The sequence below is a fragment of the Pelobates fuscus genome, chromosome 1 (genome assembly GCF_036172605.1).
Source record: "Pelobates fuscus isolate aPelFus1 chromosome 1, aPelFus1.pri, whole genome shotgun sequence".
Taxonomy (NCBI): Eukaryota; Metazoa; Chordata; class Amphibia; order Anura; family Pelobatidae; genus Pelobates; species Pelobates fuscus.
In genome coordinates this window covers 99,686,716-99,709,304 of record NC_086317.1, presented here as the reverse complement: position 1 = coordinate 99,709,304, position 22,589 = coordinate 99,686,716, and the positions used below count along the sequence as shown (strand labels likewise).

The 22,589-nt window shown below is 41.6% G+C and overlaps 1 protein-coding gene across 1 annotated transcript in view; it reads right to left on the bottom strand.

Moving 5' to 3' along the window:
* Positions 1 to 817: 817 nt before the first annotated feature.
* Positions 818 to 22,589, bottom strand: part of LOC134588260 (uncharacterized) — a 643,152-nt gene continuing 621,380 nt past the window's right edge. Inside the window, exon 13 of the mRNA XM_063444259.1 lies at positions 818 to 1,485. Coding sequence (XP_063300329.1) covers positions 1,321 to 1,485 — 165 coding nt within the window. The 3' untranslated portion in view covers positions 818 to 1,320. The remainder of the gene's footprint in view (positions 1,486 to 22,589) is intronic.

Below are 22,589 nucleotides of genomic sequence, written 5' to 3'. Positions count from 1 at the left end.
GACAGATTTGACATGGGTACCATTGCACAATGTACATTCCAAGACTCCACCCACCTGAAGAACACAGCTTTGAGATGGAGCAAATGATGCCATGTAGTCTCTACCCATCTGGTGAACATAGCTTGAGATGGAGGCCATAATGACATGTAGACTCAGGGATTCTATTTAACTGGAGAAGACTGGTTTGACATGGAGGTCATGATTGTATGCAGCATCCAATACTCATGTTATCTGATCCAAACAGGTTTTACCTGGAGGTTGTGATGTTTTCAGAGTGCCACCCACCTGCAAGAGAGGTTTGACAAGGAGGCCATGATGCTATGTGGTCATCAGGTCAAACCTGTCAAGGACACACAATGTATACTTGTGTTTGCTAGTCCATCAGCCGTAAACCATGTATTGTAATCATTCACAAAAGTATAAAACGAAAAAGGTTTCAGGCAGCAAGTTATTCCCTATTGTGGAACATAATATTTGTAACTGTTAGCAATACCCACTGAGAAGGATTGCCATTATTTGAGATAAACTGAAGATCAACATCTGAATCCTGACTATCTATACAGATGTAACGTTCAACATGGACCTTCAGTATAACGTCTACATTAATACTTCAGAATAAAATCTTGATATCAGCGTTCAATTGCAGAAACCTCATTAACTCAGTAATATCCTGACATTTAATAGCATTTTAGATACAGTACATTTCTAAACTCACTCCATTTTTTTTAATGCAAGGAATAAACAAGGGAGCGATATACGTGTGCATGCATACAAAGGTTTACAATTATTTATATGTACAAAACCTATTTAAACTCATAATATTTGCAGAATTAAAATACTTCTGCTCTATAATATCCAATTTTTACTTTGTTCATATTTTAATTCAACTATGTTTATGTATTCTGAGTATTTCAAAAGTAAAAAAAAACAAACACACATTTTAAAGTGATTACTGTTTTTCCGAGAGAGGTTGTTTTTTCCCCAGATGCAAAACATGCACATACGCTTATGGTTTATTTAGAGAACAGCGTGTTGTGCATATGCCTTTCAGCATTTTAAGGTATGATTTATCAGACCACTGAGCTTACTGTCCTGCAATTTTCAGTTGGTATGACCACAGCATGTCTCATGACTGTGCTACAGGAAGGATCTCAGCCTCTGTGGCATTAAATATTAACAAGCGTGTATTAATAATGAACGATGACAGCTCCTTAATCAGGAATGCCAAGGCTGTATTTTCTCTTCTGTCTCTCTTTGCAAGCAGTCCATCTCCAGCACAGGTTGGTGTTTAGCCGTAAGGTTTTCCTGCACAATGAACGATCAGGGTCCTTTGTCCCTAAATGTCACGGATGGCAAGGAAAATAACACTGTGGTGTCATCGCATGACTCGGAATCCTCCTCATCTAGTTGTGGCATATATCGAACATTTCCTGGTTCATACTCCTTTATCTTAGTACTGTCACAGAATCTAGATTGAAAAGCAACCTATGAAGAAAGAAAGAAAGAAAAAGAAAGAAGATAAAACACACACCAATCAATTTAAATCAAGACACATTTACATTATTTGTATTTTTGCACAGGTTAACACTCTGTGTTCAGGAACAATATTAAAAAATTGATCCTGGGTGGTCACAACAGGATTTATATATTAGGTAGCTGTAGTCACACAATTGTAGGTGCCCCTGTACACCTCCCCCCCCCAATAAGAAAATTAAAGGACCACTAAACTTACTCAGAGCACTTCATCCATTTTTCCATGGGTGCAGTGGTCCTGTCCTTTTAACCTTGCAATGTAATTCTTGGGGAACTGTCGAAATGCAATATTTGCGCGCTCTCTCTCTATATACATATATATATATATATATATATAATTCCCTGGTCAGATCATGTTTTGAAATCCTGTACTGCACAGTGGGTGACAACATACAATGCAGTATAAACTGACTTTGTGATGTGTGGGACCCCTGATCTCAGTACAGTGTCGGGAGAAACACTCACGAGCAGCACCTGCCACTTCAATTCAGACCTTCTCCCAAAACTGCCCAAAGAGGAGCAGGGAGAAAGTGGATTCTCTCACTCCAGCCACTGCTGGTACATCTATAGAAGGAGATAAAGGTAGGGAGGGGAAAATTTAAACTGCGTCCAGTTTCGTGGATTACTATAATATACACAAAACCACTCAAAGACTTTACCATTACATATCCTCTCTATATCTCCCGGAGGATTTTTTATTTTTTTTTACAAAGTACAACACCTTCACACTTCCCCTTTTACAGCCTCACACTTATATTCCCAACTTCCTCAGTTACTAAGACATATACCACCCTCTAGCTATATTCTTCCACTCTTGATCATATTTTTTTAATTCACTTCCATCACTATAGCCATAACAATAAACACCACTACAGGTCCGCCAGGTTAAATTAGCATGTTCTTCTCCCTGTAAGATAGCCTGTGCATCGCACATGGGATTCTGGTAACTGAATAGCAATTCTCACATTAGAATCTATGGAGAAATTACTATTAGCCAGAGCAGGTTTGTTAGCTGACCTGAAAACTGTGTCACTACGGCATTGGGACTTGGTAGGTCTATTTTGTTGGTAGAAATCTGGCTTTATGTCCACCAAAAATGTCTTGTTCGGCAAGATCTGGTCTAGCACCATTTGATCTACTTAAAAAAATAAATTAAAAAAAATCGCAGAGCATGACGACTCAACAACAGAAAGAAAAACCTAAACAAAAACAAAACCCGATTGAAATGCAATGTAAATTCCATCTCAAATTGAGCACCTATTGACTTTTGTAAACAGCTATAATTATAAACCAATTAGTTGCTTTTTTATTTCAGTATAACTGTTTAATTATATCAGACGGTTTCTTTAAGATGCATGAAATTGACTACTCGTTTGTAGTCTTTTATCAGTGGGAGACAACATATTTTAACTCCTTGCGGACCAGAAGCAAGACACATTATTTCCCATTTTGATGAGAGTTGTAAGGATTATAAAACATGCTCCCCTTATTATTAATAAGTACAATATAGCAGGTAGCACTTAGGATCTGTAAGGTGTTAAAAAATACAAGGAGTCATTGCTAAGGTAGAATGTAAAAATGTGGGTTGGAAATCTGAAAACTGACAGCTATGCTTCCTCATTTGCATATTCAACGTAGCATTCTGGGAGTATTGTGAAAAGATCTTTCAGAATTGCAGTTTGAAGTATTTTATTGTTTCTCAAAATCTTACCTACTATATGCAGATTAGTCATAACAGTATATAAAAAAAAAATTAAAATAATATTAAAAGGAAACTAAACAAATACAAATACTGTAATATCAGTACTTGTAATTCTTCCCCATGTGTTGTCAAGGGGAAGGGATAGATAGAGCACAATAGAAAAACTACAAAGAAAATCAGAAAAGCTGTGAGTATTTCACAAGTACATATTCGGATTGTGTACAACAATTTAACCACAGCAATAAGCAGTAGAGCTTATGGTGTTTGGCGTGTTTCTCTCTTAAAGCCATGGGACTTATACAGATAGTATATTAGATATCTATCACACCTTCAGGTGCTGATTGGAAGCTAGTTTACATGCATGAAAGGGTTTGCCTTTCTATAGTAACAGATAGTAGTAAACATATGTAGTAATATAGTTAAAGGAACACTATAGCGTCAGGAAAACAATCTCGTTTTTCTGGCACTATAGGGTTATTAGGTCCCCCTCTCCTTCAGAGCCCCCCCCCCCCCCCCCCTCCTGCTGGGCTGAATTGGTTAAAACCTACCTTACCTTAATCCAGCGCCGGGCTCCCTTGGCGCTGGTGACCTCTCTACTCCCCCTGCCGATGTCCACACAGAGCCGTTTGCGCATTCAAACCATCCATAGGAAAGCATTACTCAATGCTTTCCTATGGACATCCAGCGTGAGTTCAATGCGATTTTCAGCTGCAGGGTTAAAACTAGGGGGACCTGGCACCCAGACCACTTCATTGAGCTGAAGTGGTCTGGGTGCCTATAATGGTCCTTTAATTAAACGGGGTTGTGTTATATAAACAAAAGAACATATGTTATGAATTTGCAAGACATACATTTTAATCTATTTCCATGAATATTCTAAGCCAGAATTTTAATTTAAAAGTACATTTTACTTATAAACGTTTATGCCAAGTAAACAAAGCTTTAATAGTCTCTACATAGTTAGTCAACTCTATCATAAATATTTCCACTACAGCATTATATGAAAAGCTGGACATATAGAGAGTAAAAGCTAATTCTTATTTATTAAGACAACATATCAGTTTTTCTTAGAGCATACGTGTAAACTGATGATAAGTAAAAAAAAAATTAAGACTTGCATCGCATTATGTGCCAGTCCAGGCAATTCTAATCCTAGTACTGACAAGGTTAAAAGTAGTTTACTGCTTTCTACACAAGAGTTAACCCTTTATTGCCACTTAAACCCAATGATGTAAAAGTCGTTTCACTAATGGAAGAGTATAACTCTGACAAATTAAAGCTATTAATTACTGGATAATTCTCACAGGGCTCATTTCCACACTTGTCGGTAGATAACAGCCATTAAGCATTGTAAATGCCAATATAGATGTTAAGACTAAAAAAATACAGAGATGTTTCACTGGTCAGCACATTGAACATTCGCCTTCAATGATACTGACCACCACGTAGCATGTTTTCCAATGCACTGCCATAGCAACTTTTGACATTACAAAAGGTTTCACTCAGCACATCCACAAATCACCTGCGATTAGACATGTGCGATTAGTTTAGTTCCGAATGTACATTCGTATGAATTTCATGCCATTCAGACATTTCGATGCTTACAAATGTCCGAAGTGCGGTAGTTCGGAAGTGCCGACGCTCCAAAGTTATTTGGGTTTCTGAAAAGTGGCAAAACAAGAGAGGGAGGGAAAATTATGTGAATGATGACAGGAATCTTGCCCAATAAGCTAATTCCTTTTGTGCAATGATGTCATATCCTGTACTCGTCACATCGTGGCTGCCTGCGGACCCTGCAGGACGCATGACTGAAGTCTACTGCACATGACTGCATCGGACAAACATGCTTAGCTAATTATAGGATATATAAAGTAGACATGTGCAATTCGTTAGGAATTTCATGCCTTTTGGATGCTTTCGAATGTCCGGAGTGCCAAAGTGACTATGTTCGGCAGTTTTGAAGTGCCGAAACGAATCGAATGCCATTGGTCCGAATTGCCGAAGCAGACACATTTTTTTACTTACCCAATATTTTCGAACCAAACCGAAACCAAATTTTCGGCCCATGCACATCCCTACCTGCGATCATCTGAGCAAGTTTTCCTTGGTGTTCTCATACGTTTAACTTGCCACAATTCCCAAGTATTTATTAAAAGATACACTCACCATGCTTATTGATAGAATTAAGTGCTAAAATGTACATAAATATAAAAACATTTTTGTACTTTTAGGACATAGTAAACGTTACTATTGTTAACTTGTCTTTTTATCTATACAGCTTGATTAGACAAATATATATTTTTAAAAATACTTTTTTAAATTGATTTATGGAATGACCAAACACAGTAAAACACTTAGTATTCATACATGTCTGACAAATCAATAAGCTTGTGATACCATGCTGTACAAATCAAATGTGAACTCTAAACATTGATTAATCTTAAACGGCAGTGGAAAAAAGTAAGGATAAGGAGGGGTGGGAAAAGGGGGAAGGCAAGAGAAAGTGAGAGAACTGGGAAACGGGCAAAAAAGAGAGGAAAGTACAATAAATTAGTGGTGACAAACTAGGGCATTTGGGTAAGAGACACACACACCAACTCCACAGTGAGCTAGAATTACCATCACTTCAATATATACACCCTGTTCCAAATTATTATGCAAATTCTATTTAAGTGTCACAAAGATTAAATATTATTTTTTTCAGTTGAACTCATGGATGGCATTGTGTCTCAGGGCTCTTTTGATCACTGAAAACAATCTCGGACACCTGTGATAATTAGATTGCCAGGTGAGCCCAATTTAAGGAAAAACTACTAAAGGAGGATGTTTCACATTATTAAGCAGAGCACCATTTTTATGCAATATGGGGAAGAAAAATGATCTCTCTGCTGACGAAAAGAGTGAAATAATTCAATGCCTTGGATGAGGTATGAAAACATTAGAAATTTCACGAAAACTTGATCATCGCACTATTAAGAGATTTGTGGCTGATTCAGAGCACAGACGGGTTCGTGCAGATAAAGACACATTGAGGAAGATTTCTCCCAGATCCATGCATCGGATCAAGAAAGCAGCTGCTAAAATACTATTACATAGCAGACAACAGATATTTGAAGCTGCTGGTGCCTCTGGAGTCCCACGGACATCAAGGTGTAGAGTCCTCCAGAGTCTTGCAACTGTGCATAAACCTTCTATTCGGCCACCACTAACCAATGCTCTTAAGCAGACATGGCTGCATTGGGCAGAAAAATACATGAAGACTAATTTTCAAACAGTCCTGTTCACTGATGAGTGCTGTGCAACCCTGGATGGTCCAGATGGATGGAGTAGTGGATGGTTGGTGGAACCAACAAGGCTCCAACAAGGCTGCGACGTCAGCAAGGCGGTGGTGGAGTCATGTTTATGGCCGGAATCATGGGAAGAGAGCTGGTCGGCCCCTTTAGGGTCCCCAAAGGTGTAAAGATGACCTCTGCAAAGTATGTGGAGTTTCTGACTGACCACTTTCTTCCCTGGTACAGAAGGAAGAACTATGCTTTCCGTAATAAAATCATCTTCATGCATGACAATGCACCATCTCATGCTGCAAAGAATACCTCTGCATCAATGGCTGCTATGGGGATAAAAGGAGAGAAAGTCATGGTGTGGCCTCCATCCTCCTCTGACCTCAATCCTATTGAGAACCTTTGGGGCATCCTCAAGCAAAAGATCTATGAGGGTGGGAGGCAGTTTACATCCAAACAGCAGCTCTGGGAGGCTATTCTGACATCTTGCAAACAAATTCAAGCAGAAACTGTCCAAAACCTCACAAAGTTCAATGGATGCAAGACTTGTGAAGCTGCTATCAAATAAGGGGTCCTATGTTAAAATGTAACGTGACCTGTTAAAATGTTTAAAAAGTTAAAATGTTGTTATAAGTTTGATTGAAATAGCTTTTGATTTCAGTAAATATGCTGCAAACACAACAAATGACAATTTTCTGTTCTTTACCACCTATAAAGTGTTTTGAAACTTTGGAACAGTTCCTTCGTAAGTTTTTTTATGTTTAAAAAATATACTTTTATTGTTCAATAAAATTTGAATTGTGCTCTTGATAGTTGATAACATGGTAACATGAGAATGATGCTGACTGTTATTTACATCAATTATTTAGGTAAATGAGAAAAATATCATTTGCATAATAATTTGGAACAGGGTGTAAGAATATATGCGTTACCTACTTCCTTAAAGGAACACTATAGGATCAGGAACACAAACATGTATTCCTGACCCTATAGTGTTTAACCCACCATTAAGTTGGCTTGCCTCCCCCCCACCACCCCCCCAAAAGTTAATAAAACTCACCTTATTTCCAGCGCTGCGCGGGTCCGCGGTATTAGATCCGCCCACATGGTGACATCATCAGTATTGCTGATTTTTAGCCAATCCAATGCTTTCCCCTGGAAAAAGCATTGGATTGGCTAAAATTGTCATGGGGGAGGGGCCAAACACCATTTTGGCCAATCAGCACCTCCTCATAGAGATGCATTGAATGAATGCATCTCTAATCTCTATGAGGAAAATTCAGCGTCCCCATGCAGAGCCAGGCAGCACCTCCAGTGGCCATATGAAGAGTGGCCACTTGGAGGTTTCCCTAGGGGCAATGTAAACACCGCCTTTTCTCTGAACTATGCTAACAGGAGGGTGACTGGAAATACAAAAATGATGACATACATGTGTGTGTCAGTGTGTGTATCTGTGTATCAAGGTGTGTGTATATTTATCTGTTTATGTATCTTTGCCTCTGTGTGTATGTATATATGTGGGCATGTATGTGTCAGTGTGTATGTTGTGTGTCAAGGTGTGTACATGTATCAGTGTGTGTATGTGTCAGTGTGTATATGAGTGTGTGTGTATGTATATCTGTGTATTTTTATTAAATCTTTTCCCCCGATGGTAATAAAGAAATATATTTATTTTTGTAAGAACATTTTTTATCTTCCCTGGTGCTTACAGTTTCCTACAAGCATGCTATTTGTTAATCTTTATTTTATTAAGGCATTTGCGCTGGGTGGTACAGAATAAAAAAAGGGAGAAGAACGAAATGTACACAAGATAGGAATATCACAGCATGGTTTTAACATCCCTTAGATATGGCTGCCTCATTTTTTCAATTAAGTTAAATATAAACATGCTAAACTATTGCGTCAAGACTATGAACAGATGTAAAGCTTAAACATTCAAGATTTTGTTTGCGAGAGTCAGGGTTAGGTGGCGGCTGTGTGCTGCGTTGCTCCAGACACTCCCAAAATCATTGAAAAATCTTGTCCAGTTGCATAAGTGAGTGCTCCACCGGATTGTAGCTATAGCCACAAGGCTGTGGTAGAGGAGGCTCGTCCGCCATCTTGCAGGGTCCACTGCCTTTGTTGCATGGGCTAGAGAGAGCACCCGGGGCCGGTGTTGATACATGCCTTGGGTCGGTGGGGACAGGGATCACACCGCTGGTCCAAAGGTGGGGGAACGGGGACCCAGGTTGGAGTGTGCAGCATAGTGTGGCCGCAGGAGAGCGTAGTGTGGTATCTTCGGGTAGGTCTCAGGTTCGCCTGGCGCTTGTGTAGCAATGTCGGGTCATTGCTTCCACCCGCTGTCAGGCGGCTTAATTTGCCGTGTGGTGTAGGAGCTGCAGAGACACGCGTCCGCTCGGCTCTGCGGTCAGGGCCTGCCTCCCCATGTAAGTATTTATGTATGTCGTTGTGTATGTGCATATATCCCAGCAATCAAACACAACATGCAAACACACTACTGTAATCAAACACAAAATTGACATACAAACACCAATACTAGACTCAAAAGGACACCAACATTTAAAAGCAAACACTACGTACAAACACACAGCTGCATTCAAACATTACACACAAGTACACCACTGCATTCCAATGGCAACAGTACATACAAACACACCCCTACATGCACACACATACTTTATACAAAAACATGCTTCAAAAAAAGAATAAAGTGATCCTTGGACTAAAAAGTCCAGGATACACTAATAGGATATAGGTCTGAGTACACTGTTACTTTAAAACCATAAATTTCACCATTATGCCGATGTTCAATGCCTATTATATGATAACAATAAAAACCTTGAATAATAAAAAAAAACAAAAAAAACATAAATTTATTTATCATAAGCATGGACAAATATAAATAAATGAAAAAACACACACACTAAAAAACTAATAATAAAGAGGAGAAAAATGAAGCTCAGTGAGCTAAGGGGGGAGCCTACACAAGGGGTAATAGGAGGTGACTATAGTTAAATGGCATAAAAGTGCCCAATGTAGAAAATGAGAGAAAGTGTAAGGCCTAAAAGAAGGCTAAATAGACCTCTCAAATATCGAGCAGTTGCTACTCCATAGTCTTATAATAAAGATACCCTCCAGCCCCAGTAATAGCTACACAGAGGATTCTCACTAGAGCACTTAGTATCTATGCTACAATGTAACACACGCTGGCTAGTGCTGTCAGAATATATCCTAAGTGGATGAGAGCTATATGATCAAAGCAGGCTAACTCACTCCCTAAACTTCGCTCCAATCAGGCTTCAACTCCTCATACCCTAAATAAACACCCCAAACAGTGTCAAAATAAAATAACAAGTGCAGTGATTATAAAATCATAATACGCCTAACGCGTTTCGGCGCTAAAACAAGCGCCTTTCTCAAAGGCTATCAACGAGGGTATTCATTTGAGTTCGTACTTTATACCCTGAGCGGCATTGGTGGACCAATCAGAAGGGATTATGGGCGGCGTTACATTTGCACGCCTACCTATCAGGATCGTGCCCCCCTTCCATCGATCATACATACTTGCGCCAATCAGAATGGGGTAGGCGGAGCTAAGTGCCGAAACATGGAAGCGCTTGTATATTGCGTTGCCATGAGCACGAGCTCTCGCATCCCATGTATGGAATATTAACTTAGGCATCAGATAGCAACAAATAGGTCAATATTACGAACAACTGTACTGCCAGAGACAGCATAATTCTGTTATAATTCTGCATACATATCCTTACGCATACAAAACCGATCGTGACGGCTATACTTTATATAGTCAAAAACAAGAGTATATAATCTTGTGAAAATAAAAGTATCTATATATATATAGTTCCATCACACTAAGGCTTAAGGTGATATGGTGCACAAACTACTGACACGGAAAAGTAACGCTGTAATTACAAAAAATAATAAGGCAAAGCTAACAGGGTTCAAAAGATAAAGCTCCTAATGTGAAGTTGTATCACAGAGGGCTTAATTTAAAGCGATATGATGTTCATAATTTAGCTCAGGTTAACAAAAAATTAGCTCAATAGCTACATATAATCCATGTAGCTATTATAACCTCAATAGTTCATGATAGTGATATATTTTGATTATGGTATATACAGTAAATGTGGATAGTAACAAGTAAACAAATATATATACATAAGAAGGAAAGATAACTATGATGCAATAAAGGGGGTGAAGGTAAAACCTTCATTGAGGCCATTTGGAAATAAATTGTCCAATTTCTGTATCCAAAAACATTCTCTCCTTTTGAGGATCAAATCCAAGTCACCTCCTCTTTTCCCCAATATTACCTTTTCGACCCCAGCAAATTTAAAACATCTAGGTGCGTCACTGTGATGTAATCAGGGCCGCCACCAGAAATTTTCGGGCCCCTAACAGAACAAATGGTCTGGGCCCCCCCCAATTCACAAAAAGTGCAAATAAATAATAAATATAAATATCAAAACAAACAAATAACGCAGGAAACAATGAGCAAATATATACAACAATGTGCAAATAGTGCAGTGCAAACAAATGTTACACAAATTGACTTGCTCTATGTGTTTTAATACAACTTACCAATGTAGTAATCTTCAGATGTCCTAGGAAGTTACAAGCACGTACGTGGTCATGTAACAGGCAGAAATACTCACCTTTCAGGAAAATTGCAGGTGTCCATCAGTCGCAAGGTCTGAGCAACAAGAAAAAAAAAAAACACACACTGATGCACAGAGAAACACACAAACAAACATACATTCACAATGTGCATTTGGCTCTGTGTATTTCTAAATGTGTCTGAGAGTGTGTGTCAGACAGCAAGTATCCTTGTAAGTGAATGTGTGTGTCTGGGACCATGTGTGTGTCTGGGACCATGTGAGCAAGTGGAAGCTCGTATGTATGGGGGGCTGATTGTGATCTTTGTGCATTGTGTTTATGGAGAAGCTATATTTCACGACTGTGTATGATTACTGTCTTCAGGGTGTAACTGTGAAGGGGGAATATAGGGTTAACTTGGCAGAGTAAGTGTGACAGGCAGGAGCGTATTAGCCGCGAGGCAAACAAGGCATTTGCCTTGGGCTGCATTTTCCAGGGGGCGCCTGAGTTTTGTCCTGCCTAGGGCAGCACAAAACCAGGATACACCACTGGTGACAGGGCGAGGGGCGTGAAAGAGACAGGGGTGGGGGTGAGTGTGACAGAATTGGGGTGAATGTGGGGCTTAAAGTGACAGGGTGAGTGTGGCAGGGAAAGATTTGGGGATGAGTGTGACATAGTTGGAGGAGGGAGTGTAACAGGATGAGGGGTGTTAATAGAAACAGAGAACGTGACGGCAGATAAGAACCATTCGGCCCACCTAGTCTGCCCAATTTTCTAAATACTTTCATTAGTCCCTGGCCTTATCTTATAGTTAGGATAGCCTTATGCATATCCCACGCATGCTTAACCCCTTAAGGACCAAACATCTGGAATAAAAGGGAATCATGACATGTCACACATGTCATGTGTCCTTAAAGGACCACTATAGTGCCAGGAAAACATACTCGTTTTCCTGGCACTATAGTGCCCTGAGGGTGCCCCCACCCTCAGGGTCCCCCTCACACCGGGCTCTGGGGAGAGGAAAGGGGTTAAAACTTACCTTTCTCCAGCGCCGGGCGGGGAGCTCTTCTCCTCCGATCCTCCTCCTCTCCTCCCATTCGGCTGAATGCGCACGCGGGGCAAGAGCTGCCACTAGAGGCTTTGAGGGCTGGATTAACCCATTTATAAACATAGCAGTTTCTCTGAAACTGCTATGTTTATAAAAAAATGGGTTAACCCTTGCTGGACCTAGCACCAAGACCACTTCATTAAGCTGAAGTGGTCTGGGTGCCTAGAGTGGTCCTTTAAGGGGTTAAAGGGACACTCCAGTGCCAGGAAAACACTGCAGGTCCCCTCTCCCTCCCACCCCCCATCCCAAGTTGCTGAGGGGGTTAAAACCCCTTCAGGTACTTACCTGTATCCAGCGTCGATGTCCCTCGGCGCTGGGTCAGGATCCACTCACGCTCCTCCCCCACCGACATCAGACGGGGAGACCTATAGAGCATGCGCAGCCGTCGGCGGGGGAGACGCACACAAACAAACGCGCATTAGACCTCCCCATAGGAAAACATTGAAAAATGCTTTCAATGCTTTCCTATGGGGATTTCAGCGACGCTGGAGGTCCTCACATAGCGTGAGGACGTCTTGTGCCGTTATAGCACACTTTTCATGTGCTATAAACACAGAAGTGTCCTCTAGTGGCTGTCTAGTCTAGAAGACCGCCATTAGAGGAGTTAACTCTGCAAGGTAAATAATGTAGTTTATGAAACTGCAATAATTACACTTGCAGGGTTAAGGGTAGTGGGAGTTGGCACCCAGACCACTCCAATGGGCAGAAGTGGTCTGGGTGCCTGGAGTGTCCCTTTAAGGAGGATTAATATTCAGGTTCAGTGTGACATGGTTGAAGTGTGAATCAGTGAGTGTGACAGCATTTGGTGCTAGTGTGGCATGGTTGAGGATGGAGTGTGACAGGATTGAGGGATTATTATGACATGGTGAGTGTGGCAGAGCGAAAGGTGTTGAGTGTGACAGGATTGGATGTATTAATGTGAGTGTGGCAACGTTGTTGGAGGGGAGTGTGATACAGGATTAGCAGGGATAGATGTGAGTGTGGCATGGTAAAGGGGATGACTTTGTGTGGGGGTGAGGGTGACAGTGAGTGAGTGGAGGTGTGGGTAGCAGTGATTGCGGGAGGGGAGGGTAGCAGTGAGTGGGGGAGGTGAGGGTGGCAGACTGGCATTGAGTGGGGGAGGGGATGGTGGCAGTGAGTGGAGGGAGATGAGGGTGGCAGTGAGTGGGGAGGGTGGCAGTGATGGGGGGAAGGGAGGATGGCAGTGATGGGGGAAGGGATGGTGGCAGTGATGGGGGAAGGGAGGGTGGCAGTGAGTGGGGGAGGTGAGGGTGGCAGACTGGCATTGAGTGGGGGAGCGGAGGGTGGCAGTGATGGGGGGAGGGGAGGGTGGCCGTGATGGGGGAGGGGAGGGTGGCAGTGATGGGGGGAGGGGAGGGTGGCAGTGATGGGGGGAAGGGAGGATGGCAGTGAGTGGGGGAGGTGAGGGTGGCAGTGAGGGGAGGGTGGCAGTGAGACAATAAATTAACTTACCTCAAGAGTGAAGTGACTCCCTGTCCCTGGTGATCTTCTTTCCTGCAGCAGCAGGAGGGTGGCAGTGAGTGGGGGAGGTGAGAGTAGCAGTGAGTGGGGGAGGTGAGGGTGGCAGTGAATGGGGGAGGTGAGGGTGGCAGACTGGCATTGAGTGGGGGAGGGTGGCAGTGAGTGGAGGGAGGTGAGGGTGGCAGTGAGTGGGGTGGCAGTGATGGGGGAAGGGAGGATGGCAGTGAGTGGGGGAAGGGAGGATGGTAGTGAGTGGGGGAAGGGAGGGTGGCAGTGAGTGGGGATGGGAGGGTGGCAGTGAGTGGGGAGGGTGGCAGTGATGGGGGGAAGGGAGGATGGCAGTGATGGGGGGAGGTGAGGGTGGCAGTGAGTGGGGGGGGTGAGGGTGTCAGACTGGCATTGAGTGGGGGAGGGGAGGGTGGCAGTGAGTGGGGAGGGTGACAGTGATGGGGGAAGGTGAGAGTGGCAGTGAGTGGGGGAGGTGAGGGTGGCAATGAGAGTGAGACAATAAAATAACTTACCTCTGTCCCTGGTGATCTTCTTTCCTGCAGCAGCAGCACCCTCGTGGTCCCATGCTCTCCTTCCTGTCTGCAGCTCCGCCTCCACGGGTTCAGAGCTGCAGTCAGACCATGTGGAGATTGTCTCGCGAGCTCTGTTTGGCTGAGCTCGCTGACAATCAATCATGGTCTGCAGCTCTGCACCCGTGGAGGCGGAGCTGCAGACAGGAGTCACAGGGATCCGGATTTGTGCACTGTCTGCAGTCACAGTGCACGGTGAAAGGCAGCTCTCTCCCGGCGGCACACAGGGGGGCCCAGCATCCAGCGGCACAGAGGCTAAGCTGCTGGGCCCCCCTACTGTCGGGACTCGAGCCCGCCCGACAAATGAGTCCTCTTCTCAGTCCCGGCCCGCACCAGCAATCCGGCCGCGGGCCGGGCCCCCCAGGACCGCCGGGCCCGTGACAATTGTCACGGTTGTCATGCCCTGATGGCGGCCCTGGATGTAATCTAGCATGTCTGGCAACGGGGGTGTCTCTTTCTGATGAAACTGAATGGATATGTTCCATCATGCGTCTTTTAAAGGGACGTATTGTTTTCCCCACATATTTTTTACCGCATTTACATGTGAGAAGGTAGACTTCCCCCGTTGAATTACAATTGAAAAACTGTTTAATTGGAATTTTTTGTGTACCAGAGGAATCAGTTATAAACTTAGAGTCTCTATCTATGTAGCGACAGGCTACACATTGTCCACACTGATAGGTACCCTGCACATTGATCCAGCTTTTCTTGTTTGCATTGCGTTTAGAGAGATGACTTGGTACCAAAAAGTCCTTTAGATTTCTACCCCTTTTCGCCGTTATCGAGACATGTGGGGGGATAACATCTTTTAGATGTCGATCTTGTGTAAGCAATGGCCAGAATCTTGCCAAGATCTTTTTAGCTGTGTCCCACCCTGCATCAAAATTCGCCACGCATCTGATTGTTTTAGGGGGACATGATTTGAGACCATTATCTAAAAGGGTCTCACGTTCACTCCGAAGTGCTCTTTGATATGCCTGTTTTAGGCACCTATTCGGATAACCTCTAGCTTTGAATCTGACTTTTAGTAAGGCGGCCTTCTCTATAAAGTCATCAAGGGATGAACAGTTTCTTTTTAGTCACAAATACTGCTCCACTGGAATACCCCTCTTTAGTGGGTTAGGATGATAGCTATGCCAATTTAGCATGTTGTTGGTCGATGTGGGTTTGCGGTATAGAGTGGTCTGGATCTTAAGTTCATCCGTGATGGTAAATGTGCAGTCAAGAAAATAGATAAATAGACGTAGTATTTCAAACGTTCTGAACGAACAATGTGTTGCTCCCACCAACCCAGGTGCAGGTTCGCATATGAGGGGGCACAAGGTGTCCCCATCGCTGTACTCCGCACCTGGTGGTAACATTTATTGTTAAAAAAAAAAAAAATATGAGTCAGAATGAACTGTAGAAGATCAAGAACAAAGGTGGTGTGTCGCGAATGTTTTGGACCCCTTGTTTCTAAGAATGAGCCTACATGTTGTATACCCCCCAAATGGGGTATAGAGGAGTACAGTGCCTCCACGTCAAGGCTACATAGGATGGCCCCCTGTGGTACTTCAATAGATGTTACACATCTTAAGGTGTCTTTTGTGTCTTTAAGATACGAAGGTAGTTTTTCTACATATGGCCGTAGAATTTTAAAACATGCTTACAGTCACATGCACAAACACAACCCTGCAAAGATGGGCAAATGGTAGATCCCCAGCCCGCATAGCATCGAGGGAGTTGTACGACAAATAGCGATCTATCTTTTTGCCACTCTTGCGCTAGAGGGGGGCCCCAAAAAATAAACCCTGCACAATAGACCTCTTCACTTTAGTTCTGCCACTGACAACAATCTTGGGCACCTGGAGACCAAAGATAGAATTCAAAGTAAATTTAAAATTTTAAACCAGAATAGCTGAACTGGATAAAAAAAAAAATCACTAAGTTAGCTATGCTTTCAATTAAACTACTCTGGCCTATAATTTGAAATTCCCTTTGAATTGTCACTTTAGTAAATAACCCTGTTTGTATTCTGACCAGTTAGCCCACTGTGGCAAACCCAGCCACTTCTGACTTATATGTATCGTAGGTTGTCCATAGGCTGAATGTATACTGAAAGTTGTTACCTGTGATAATGTTATGTACAGCCGTTCGCCGTACGAATATGGGCTCCCCAAGTAGACCACACTTTCACCAGTCGTGTGGCACCAAGTAACCGATTGCACTCCGGGTGCAATCGGTATTTAAAGGCTCTCCTTGGTGGCCGCCGATCGGCTACCGACCATGCGGCGGTCGGCCATCTTGGATCCTTTGTCTCTGCAGCGGTGTTCGGTCGTCGAGAGCCTGGAACCGAAAACGGCTACTCAATGATTCGAACACCGCTGGACTTCCAGAGCGGTGGGGAGTACCGCGTTTAGTACATTATGTGCCCCATACATATTCGGTACTTTTAGACCGAATTCCCTGTTTGGATGTATTTTGTGCGGCGTTCGGTTAGTTTAGCTGGGATCGGAGCGGTATTCTCACTAAATGTGCCCACCGACTCCAGCTATCTACCGAACGGTCATTCATCTAAAAGCGAGCTGTAATGGATAAACTACAGATTTCTGTATAAATTGTCGGTTTTGCTCCACGAGGGGATAATCCACTTAATCGTCCATTTTAGTGGGAGTATCCCCCTCGTGCAGCAATGCCTGTTGGGATAATTGCAATGCCTGATGGGAGAAATCCCCTGTAATAACTGTAAGGAAACCCCTTGCACGGGGAACTGCATAAATACGGAAGTCTGTGAATAAAGCGAGTTAGTTGACTCCCAAACTGTGTTTCGTCCGGTTATTGGGAGGATGGGGAATATTGCCGTGCTTTCTGTCTTGACTGTGGATTTCCTGAGGATACCAACGGATATCGTGGACTAATATACTGCGTTCCGTTACACCCACATTCTGTCAGATGCATGTGGAGTGTTACACAGATTCTGAGCTCTCTTTTCCCACCTGTAGATCTGGTCGATGACTGTTATTGCTGTGAGAAGGTTGGGGGTTGATCTGGGTTTCTAACATTGGCCAATTTAGACAGGTGCACATTTTCATTAGCTAGCAGGTGATGTTTTTTTTTTTACTTCCTAACATGGAAACCATGTGCCATATAGAGACATTGAAGTGGAACCATCTTCAATTACAGCATTTTCTTTTCTTTTCATGTGACGCTCAGTTTTCTTTATATTAACCCCTTAAGGACACAATTTATGAAGTAAAAGGCCAGCATGATAGAAAGTTTCCAGCATGTGTCCTTTAGGGGTTTAGCAATGGAAATCCCAATCAAGTTTAGTCCGGCTACAACCTTGTATTGGAGGAGGAGAAACAGAAACGTTGCTTAATTTCCTCTTTAATATATTCCATTGAACGAAAAGGGCGGAGCTTATAAAACCGTGATTGACAGGGAGCTAAGACATAGGCATTCAGTTCAGGACACAACTATATATAATGGTGTGGATTTCTAAAAATTTTTTTAGACTTTACAACACATATTTATTAAATATAGGGTATACGTAATGTAAAGTAACACTATAGGGTCAGGAACACATGATGGGGTCCCTGCCCCCTCCCCCATTTAAATAATAAAAAAGTACCCTTTTTCCAACGCAGCGTGTGTCTGCTGGTGCTGGCCAAACATCACCCTAGTTTATCCGCATCACTTCATTAATTCAATGCATCTCTATGGGAAGTGTTCCGCAACTGAGTGTGGAAATGCTAAACGTCAGTGCTGCACAGTGTGCAACACTGCCCCAGGAAGCACCTCTCGTGGTCATCTGAGTGACTGCCACTGGAGGTGTTTCTAGGTTGTAATACAAACACTGCTTTTCTCTGAATAGGCAGCGTATACAGCAAAAAGTATGCAGGGACTGACTATGCTCACCAGAACAACTACATTAAGCTGTAGTTGTTCTGGGGACTATAGCGTCACTTAAATATCAAATTTACTGATAAATGACAATTTAACCATTAAAACTTTCAGCAGCTGCTAATTACCAGTTAAACGTTACCTTTTGTAGCATGAAAACTGCCAAATTCACCAATAGTGACAGTCATTTTAGTGATTACTGACCTGACACTAAATGATTTCGACAAGCATAGAAACAAGTACTTAACTTGGAATTTGTAGTGATTTGCAAGAGGGATTGCAAATGTTAAGTGATAAACCATTTTTTGGTTACAATCATCTATTATTGATAGAATTAATCATAATTTCAATGCAGTACAGTTAGAATCAGTTGTATTTGAAAAATGTAGTAGAAATCAGTAAAAACAAATATAAGGAATATGGGCAGTTGCATTTACTTTGTGGTTTATTCAATAAACTGGGAACTGTACAGTAATCAGTGGCGTACTAATGGGGGGGGGGGGGGAGGTTCAGGAAGGGGAGTGCCACCAGGGCTGACAAGGCTTGGGGTTCTTTAAGCTGTGTGGCTGCATGGGGGCCATGGGGGCGGTGCCAAGATGGATGTGAAGGCGGAGCTAAAGGCAGCCTTGTAGAATATTGCATATTCTATGTTTCTATTGATTATTTATGGATGTCTGGATTGGCATAAGTAACAGATGGTATAAGTCACAGGGCTTTCTTTGTCTGAGAGCTCTGGAATGTGGATTTGGGGGTCTTGTCCTTATATGGCTAGAGTTATAGTCTGATGTCAGTATGGGCACATATATATAGTAACAGAGGGACACGAGGTCTAACTTGTCTCTCTCTCTCTTGGCTCTTGACTCTCTCTGGCTCTCTCTCGATGTAAAGATGTAAGGATGTAAAGAAGTCCAGCAATTACCATCTGCATTCATCATTATCCTGTAACATAATTTGTTGTTTTATTATGTATCCGGAACTAAGAATAAACCTGAAGAAACTGTAAGTCAGAGTGCGTATTAGTACTTTTCAATAATATAGACATATATTATTGTGGCGGGCATTTGGCCCAAGACTATATATACAAAAGACGTATATATATCAATCAACTGAAGACAAGAAGAAATTAAGAAGATTTAACAGTGACGATCGATTCCAGATATATTTTACAAGCCTCTTACTGCTTCACACAGAGGGGAAGCAGGAAGGAGTCCCTGCTTCCTCAACTCCAACACACCAGGGACTGGATCCACTCCTCCTCCAGCCCAAGCTGACAGTAAGTCAAGATGTTTAACGTAGAGAAATGCAAAGTTATGCACTTCGGGGTCAAGAATGTACAAGCAACTTACACCCTAAATGGTAGTGAATTAGGGATAACGACACACGAGAAGGATTTGGGAATTGTTATAGACAACAAATTAGGCAGAAATATGCGATGTCAATCTGCAGTTGCTAAGGCCAGTAAGGTTTTGTCATGTATAAATAGGGGCATAAATTCTCGGGATGAAAATATAATTTTGCCTCTTTATAAATCGCTGGTAAGACCACACCTTGAATATGCTGTACAATTTTGGGCACCTGTTTTAAAGAGGGATATCATGGCACTAGAAAAAGTGCAGAGACGAGCTACAAAATTAATAAAAGGAATGGAGCATTTTAGTTATGAAGAAAGGTTAAAAAATGTAAATCTCTTTAGTTTGGAAAAACGGCACTAGAGAGGGGATACGATAACTTTATACAAATATATTCGGGGCCAATACAAACCATTATCTAGAAATCTATTCGTAAACAGGGCTATACATAGGACACAAGGTCACACATTAAGGCTGGAAGAAAGGAGATTTCATCTAAGGCAAAGAAAAGGTTTTTTTTACAGTAAGAGTAATAAGGATATGGGATTCTCTGCCTGAAGAGGTGGTTTTATCAGAGTCCATACAGATGTTTAAACTGAAATATGATAAATACTTGCAAAAACATAACATACAGGGATATAATTTCTAATTAGTGGGGTAATAGCTGCTTGATCCAAATAGATTTCCCCGAATATCAAATATGATATTTACTAAGCAGAATTCATATGTAAATAGTTGCTGCTAAAAGGTCAGCAGACCTCACTTAACAACCACATAAAATAAATATAGGATTTAACCATTTATCAAAAATATCGTATTCACTCTCATCTGCTTCAAGGGGAAGCCTTTTCACAGACATGATTTCAATTGCTTTTCACAGGTAGAAAGTACAGAAATTCATTGTACTTGACCACTGCTAAGCGTCTTTCAGTCCTTTGTTTCTATTTAATGAATTATTTATTTATTTTGAACTATTGGCCCGGTGCTTGTTTGAGCAGCAGGAACCCAAAGATTCATTCAAGGAAATAGCTCAGAAATAATTCAGGACCTAATTCCTGAGCTATTTCAGGCCCTTTTAGGGTGAAACGGAACTCACCAGCATCAATTTGGAGTCAGTTTGTGAAACTGTAGAGGAATATAAAAATAACAATATTAATTAAGTGATTTGTCCTTCGGATTACCAGAGCGTCGACCAAATGACATTTATGTTTTGACAAATTTGGTTGTTATAAAATAATAATAATAATAAAAATAATTAGTGTTAAAAAAAAAAAATCTATTTTCTTTAACAGTGAATTTGCTTATCTTGAATTTCCGAATAAGGGTGCATTTAAAACAGGGATTTTTAGAAAATAGCATAATTAAGATAAAAATAGCTGCGCTAAAGCATTGTTCTAATCTGGCTATTTTATCCTAAAATTCTCCCCGGTTTCTCTTTTAGAGAATAGCCCATTAAACCACACTGCTTTGGATAGGCTCCAGGACACACAGACCCAAGTCACGGAGGATGCTGTGATGCTTTCACTTAGCACTTCAAGCTACAAGATCCTGCCACATGCTGATAGCCTGCTGCTTGAATTACCACTTGCCAGTCTGAAGCACACAAATATCTGCTGTAGTGTATGTGTTGTCATATGTTATTTCTTTACACTCTGAGTCACGGGCTCCACCGTCTGTCATATGATAGCATTCATCTTTTGACAGCAAAATACGAGTCCTGCCTTTCTCTAGCCTGTCTTTATCTGCTGACTCGAAATTAACTCTGGGTGTCTGCTCCTCGAATTGCTCTGTAATTATTTCAAGCACTCTTATTTATCCACACTCCCTCCATTGCAAGCCACAGAAGATTCTCACCATGGAAATTTGCCCTAGTACCGTTTGTGTTGAATGGACCTATACTTGGTTGTAACAGTCCATTCATAAATGAACAATTAAATATATTTATGTCTAATGTGCCACAGAGAAATGCCAGGACATTTTCTATGAACCTGATGATGTTTTCAGGGAATTCCTGTTCTCACTTCTGAGGTAATAATGTCCAAAATTGTACTTTAGCATCTAAACTCAAGTTAAAAAACAAAACAAAAAAAGCCAACCTCTCTCATTCTTTGCCATGTAGGTCAGGTGTTAAAAGAACAGTGAATATTAAATTAGATTTTCATGACTGTATGAGTCAAGATTACATTTTACATGTAGTCACACAAAATGAATATATAAGAGGATTTTGTTTTAATAGAAAATCATATATTATTTAACAGCCAACTTTGTGTCGGAATATACTGGGGCATATATACAAGTGTACGTACACATATACACATTATTACATTATTAGGGGGAATGCCCTGGAATGACATTCTGTAGCAAGGTGCTGCTGAGTAATGTTCTAGGGATGCATTTTTACTGGTGTCTCAATAAGTCCGTTACTTTGGTAAAAAAAACCAAGACAAGTGGCAGGGCTCTAACATCAAGACTATCCAGTCAGATCCAGGATTGTTGGGAGGTATGTTCTTGCAGCCCACACATTCGTACAACTGGTAAAGTCAGTGGTTGCACAAAAAATGAATAAATCATTGCTCAGAATTGATAATCCCCAGACAGCAATTCAAATTGTGATTAGAAAGATCAGAAAGCAATGAGGATTTATGACTAACCCATGCATTGTCAAGAAGTAATAACGTTTACACCAATATCTCTAAATTGGAAAACGCTCCAACTCATTCATTTTTGCAGCTCAGTTATTTTGACATTGACATTTGCAATTCCTAGTTTATTGAATATACCCCACTGATGGTATATTCCATCACCTATATAGTGACATAACGTTTGCTGGGATCCAGAAAGATGCTCTTATTCAAAGTATCTTCTCAATCAGTGTTTCTTCCAATCAGACAGATAATGTTACTATTATTTATTTATATAGATTTAACCAATACTGCAGTACTAGATCTACTGCGTAACGGGAACTGAATGATGATATAATAATTCTGCACCTCCAAGTACAGACACTATTATTAATGAATAAACATTAACTATTAAATGAATGTCTCTGTAATGTAG